The sequence below is a fragment of the Sander lucioperca genome, chromosome 12 (assembly GCF_008315115.2).
Source record: "Sander lucioperca isolate FBNREF2018 chromosome 12, SLUC_FBN_1.2, whole genome shotgun sequence".
Lineage (NCBI taxonomy): Eukaryota > Metazoa > Chordata > Actinopteri > Perciformes > Percidae > Sander > Sander lucioperca.
The window spans coordinates 13988439-13994438 of record NC_050184.1 but is presented as its reverse complement, the minus strand read 5'-3'; the positions used below and the strand labels follow the sequence as shown (position 1 = coordinate 13994438).

At 40.1% G+C, this 6000-nt stretch overlaps 1 protein-coding gene across 3 annotated transcripts in view; it reads right to left on the bottom strand.

The window, feature by feature from the left end:
- Positions 1 to 696: 696 nt before the first annotated feature.
- LOC116040752 (MICOS complex subunit mic25a-like) overlaps positions 697 to 6000 on the bottom strand; it is a 99601-nt gene continuing 94297 nt past the window's right edge. For all 3 annotated transcript variants that reach the window (XM_031286369.2, XM_031286371.2, XM_031286370.2), the window contains one exon: positions 697 to 1331. In XM_031286369.2, the coding sequence (XP_031142229.1) occupies positions 1308 to 1331 (24 nt within the window). In that variant the 3' untranslated portion in view covers positions 697 to 1307. The remainder of the gene's footprint in view (positions 1332 to 6000) is intronic.

Below are 6000 nucleotides of genomic sequence, written 5' to 3'. Positions count from 1 at the left end.
AGTTAGAAAGATGATTTACGGAGGAGCTATGCATTTCATTTGAGGAATCAATAAATCACCAGTTGAAATGAAATGTACTCAGCTTTCAAATTAAAAAGAATTTAAGAAATACACATATAAGCTGCTGGGTAAGTTGTTACTCAGCTCTATTTTAAAGGTGCTGTAGGTAGGATTGGGAAGATCCAGGACTTAGCTAAAGAATTTGGCTAAGTCTAACAAATCTAACAACTTCTCAGTTCCCCCCCCCCTTTCTGCTAAAGCCCAAACGGTCTCCTAAGCCCCTCCCCCCCAAGGGAGAATGAATGTGTGTGCTTGAGCAGTGATTGACACACAGTTAGATTCCCCCCCCCGGCCCTGATTGGTGCATCTGAACAGGGAGCTGTGGATTTCTGCAAATCACACTACAGGCTGTAGGTGGTGCCAGAGGAGCCAGATTTTTTTTTTTTATATTACCTGCCTAATGTAGTTCTACTCAAACATAGGGTCAGTTTCAGCAAATATGACAGAAAGTTAGTTTTATAAGTCTTACCTACTGCACCTCAAACATGTTCTAGTAATTTCATCATGAAAAAGCCATCTAAATAAAGGCTTTTTAACTATTTGCCAGAAGAGCACCTTGGACCTTTCTTCTTTTTTTTACTCATATAAGCTGGTTTAGTAGTCCTGATGGAAAACGTAAAGACACAAACAAGACTGTCACAGGATATGAATGGTTTAATAAAATCATACAATACATCACAGGTCTGTTGGATGTAAATCATGGGCAGGATTACCTCAGCTTATTCCTGTGTTGTTAAAAAAAATACAAAACCGTAAAACTCAAAAGCAATTAAACTTAATACAGTTCTTTTTGTCAGAACAAGGACGGTCTCTATGCACACAATTAATCTCACACCTTAAATTATTTTTCTCATTTTTCATCCCAACAAAGGAAGCAGAGTTTTTGACGTCAACTGAATTTCACATTCAGATGATGGAGGAATGACCCTGAATGGATCTTTACAACCCAAGTCTTAGAAATACTTTTGACAGAATTGAAAGCGTACTGACTCAGACCATGAATGTAATACGCACACTCATTTCCTTTTCCAAAGCTTCCCAGTAGAATGTAGCAGTGCAGAATAATAAAGCAATTTTACCGGATGATACTGCAGATAAATAGCATAATAAGAATGTTTTAAAAACAAGGCATGCTAACAGCAAATCAACTCTCTCACAATTCAAAACAGGAAAGCAACAAGTGCCGCTCTTTGTGCCAAAGTAAAAGCCTTCGTCAAATAACTGTTTTACCCTTTCCCACCCTCTCTTCATCCGTGGTTGACGAGCAGGTTCTAAGAAAAAAAGAGAAAAAAATACAGTGAATTACTCCTGCTGCACCCTCTGACCTTTGAGATGCTCTTAGGCGCAAGGACTGTCGATGTTTTGTGCACACTTTTCCGGTTTTAACTGTCCACAACTGAAAGGTCAGACCTGCTAATAGTAGGGATTATCTCAGTAATGGAGAAAAGTGAATCTGTTGATACAGTCGGTTTGTTTTTTTTGTTGTTAGAATTTCATAAGACTGTTCCCCTTGACATAATAAATGATTCGGCAGGTGTTTTGACCAATGGACTTAAAGTGTAGGCATGGACATTAGCCATTTCGTGCTACTTTACAAACATTCTCTCACACAAAGTTCTGATTGCCAGACCTCTTTCCCAGCTGGTTAATTTTCCTAATATTAGTCCGTTTAATCTCTTTCCACAAGGTGTTATTATTATTTTCTCTTGTCATTGAGTTTTGGGTATTTTTAAGAGCAGCGGAGTTTGGAATGTGGAAGAATGAGGGGAAATATATTAACACAGGGTGTGTTATTGGCTGGCAACAAGCACAGCCAATCATACAGTTCTTCTCATTTCCTTTCAAATCAGTGCAATCCCCACAAATGCATTTAGACTGTCTCATAATGGAGGGGAGAGGTTGTGTGACAGCAGAGTTGTAAGATGCAAAAATATCAGTTTGACCCAAAATATGTCGCAATGGTAGATGATGTCCCATATTAATAAAACTTCCCCTTTTCCAATCGAAAGGTTTTTAGGTTGCTGTTTTGTGCATCTACAGCAGGTATGTATCTATGTACATGGTTATATTAGGGATCAGTCTTGGTGGTGACACTCAGAACTCCTTTTTATGTATGAGATCTACTAAAGTATGCATGTATGTATGTATGTATGTATGTATGTATGTATGGTATGCTATGTATGGTAATAATAATAATAACTTAGACTTTATTAATCCTGCAAGGGAAATTACAATGTTTTCACTCTGTTATTAGAACACACAGGCCTGAAATATACACACATATGCTCAGTAACTATACAGGATGATAATGTCAGAGTGAGGGGGCTGCAGCTGTCGATGGACAGGCGCCCCGAGCAGTTAGGGGTTCGGTGCCTTGCTCAAGAGTACATTGGCAGTACCCAGGAGGTGAACAGGCACCTCTTCAGCTACTAGTCCACCACCATACTTTGGTCCGTATGGGGACTTGAACCAGCGGTTCCCAACCCAACTCCCTACAGACTGAGCTACTGCTATCTATCTATCTATCTATCTATCTATCTATCTATCTATCTATCATCTTCTCATTTATGCTATCTGTACACCCTAGCATTCTGTTCATCGAAGGCCAATGCAATAACCTCTAAGAGAGCAAGCCTATCATGCCTACCTAACTTCTACTTTAAAACAGCTACATGCAATTGATCCAAGTTGATCCAGTGCCACCTCCATCATTCAACCAAAGACCAATGAAGTCCTTGAAACCCTAGCATCTCATTGTCCCTGAGAGAACACAACAGGTATGACACCATTATACCACGCTTGTGTGCTCTGCCATGAAATAGCGATGATCATTTAGCACCTTGAAATCTTGGTAACATTATCCTGAGAGAGACACTTATCACGCCAAGGTGATAACTAGCCAATTTGTATATAGCTTTGCCACCACACAGACCTATACCTATAACCTTGGAATGCAACCTATCAAAATGATCAATTAAAGCTAGGTGATATACAGCACCTTGTTAGTGAGATGGTCTCAACAGAACATATCGAGTTATAGAGTATGAAGAGGATGCTCATGGGTGTGCTTCTATAAGAAGGCCAATTAACTCTTTGAAGTCTTATTTGTTATTACTTATGGTTTCCAAGAGAGACAATACCTAACAAGATGGCTCCTAGCTATGATTATATAAGCTGATTACCACAGGAAGACTCGACCCTGACTACTTACGGATGTGACGCATTCAGCTCCAGACACATGCAGTGTATTTATCAAACAGTTTCTAATTACTGCATATTCCTTTACGGAAGGATCAAGCAAGTAATAACTGGAAACTGAAACACTGAATTTATTAAGGTGACACAATTTGCAGGCATAAAATAGCACAGATGGGATTTACACAAGCTGCAAGAAGGACTGTGGTTGAAAAAGAAATGTGCATTAAAGTGGCCATATTATACTCATTTTCAGGTTCATAATTGTGATTTGAGATTGTATCAGAATAGTTTTTTTTATTTTTCAAAAAACACCATATTTCTGTTGTACTGCACATTGCTGCAGCTCCTCTTTTCACCCTGTGTCAGGTCTCTGTTTTAGCTACAGAGTGAGACCTCTCAACTTCTGTAACATCTTTGTTGTCAGTCGCACATGCACAGTAGCTAGGTAAGGATTACATGAGCTAGCTAGCTGTTTCTGCAACTTCGGAATGTACAAGGCAGGATTAGCCAATATGTTAGCCGGGAGACTTCTTCTAAATGAGAGCGCACTTCCAACTTTGTGTGGAATACCTGCAGAACAGGGACATGTAAGTAGTTCTATACAATTTATTTTGTAGATTAGGGTGAATTTGTGTGTGTTGTAGCAGTGTTTTGCCATTGAGAACGAGCTAGCATGCTAGCGCTAGCATGTTAACGGTTAGCCCACTAGGCCCCTCGTCTCGGCTAGTGACGTAGAAAGCCGTGCAGATTTTGAACAGCTCACCCGGAGACTGAAGGCAGGACACATTCAGAAACCCGTATCTCATTCAAAACAGCATGGATGTTTTTTTTCAAAGTTTGTATGCGTGTGGAAGCACCAGAGAAACAAAATAACACCCCAAATCCCAGAAAAAGTGATTTTTTCATAATATGGGCACTTTAACCTTTATTCTGCAGAAATCTAAACAACATCAGACAGAGTGAGCACACCACAAATGTATCTAGAGATATGGACTGTATCCGTTACCTAACAAGAGTAAAGTATGATTTATGCTTCTGTGTTAACTCTGTGCCGTTGCTACATACATAGGTACATGGAGACACGGACCCTACGCCGGACCCTGCGCTGGACACTGGGCTGTAGCCTGACGTGCACCTCCCGAAAAAAATGTAACTACACACGGCGGCGACGCACGTCTCTCGGCCGTGGCTTAGTAGCTTTGCATTTCCCCCTACTCATTTCCTGGTTCTCCTTCTCCATACACAACACGAAATCAAGGAGAGAGTTAACTTTTCGTGCTAGAGATTTACCACCGTGATCAGAAAGCACGGGAGACATTTTGTTTCTCTTACTACGCCTCTAGAGTCGGTACTCGATCCGAAGCTAATCGCCGTCACTCTCTCACTCGCTCTACCACACACTGCCCACGCTCACGCACACATGCCGGCTATGCCTGCTATTCTCTTAAAGAGATCGACGCACACACCAAGAATAAACTTCAGGCCACTTACGTATACTGCGGCGAAAACTCTGAGTGGAGCCTCCGCGTGGCATAAATGACGCTTAAGAGTCTACAGCCATGTTATCGGCTATATATTGCTAGCTTAGCTTAGCACCTTAACATTAACATGCATTGCATAAAGCAAACATATTTGTATGCTACCATGTTGATAAGTGCATTAAAAACGTGATATTGAAATATATCATTTTTAAAGTACATTGAGAACAGACAATACATTTGAGATTAATTTGTGAATATCAACAACCATTGGAATGTTGGCCATGACATATGGTACAGATTAATGTCCACCTCAAAAAAGAAAGCACAACTGTGGTGATTCTATGACTTTTTATCTGGCTCCATTATCAGGTCAAATTTTGACAGTGTCCATTACTTTGGTTAATGATCAAATACCTGCAAAACTAATGACATTCCCACCAGTCTTAGAAGTACTTTCTGTTTACTGCTAATTTGCAAATGTTAGCATGATAAAACGCTAAACTAAGATGGTGGAGAGGGTAAACATAACATGTCATTAAGAGCAGGATAGCTGCTAGTATGGCTGTAGACACTTAATCTTGAGAACTCACCCTTTGATCTACTACATTTGGAAAACTGAGGATGAATTAAAGAGTCGTACTTTGCTTATGCTCTTGTGTTTTTATGAAAATAAGGATTTATATGGTGAAAACATTTCACACATGCCTGCCCGATTTGAGGCAGTTGTTTTCATTAATGCTTTTTTTGTTGGATCAAGACAAAAATGTAATTCTGCATCAACCATTTCAGGAATTAATCCAAGAGTTACATCTATTATTAATCCACAGTTCTTAACACAGGGTATATAGAGAAATCCTGGAGGTAAATTCAATACCTCTTAATACAATTTTTAATACCTTCTCAATATATTTTAAAACCAACACGCCATTGAGTTGCAGGTTTATATGGCAACACGTTTCTAACCAAACGGAGCTTGAGATTTATAAAACGTTGGTTTGGACTGTGGCACTGGTTTGCGGTGGTGTAGGCCTAACGGTAGCAGCAGTACAGGGTCTTTCCCCTCTACAGGCCTGAGCCAGTCTTTAAACGCCGGGTCCTCTAGCCATTTATTGGAAAATTTGCATTTGCCTGTTTGTCTAGGTAGGCTAGCTGTCAGAGCTGTTAAGGAGCTTGACGTTCAGCAGCCACTAGTCATCCAGTTCAGCGTGCAAAATGTTTCATCCACATTCCTGCGAAATGTTTGATGTCGACTTCAAGATCA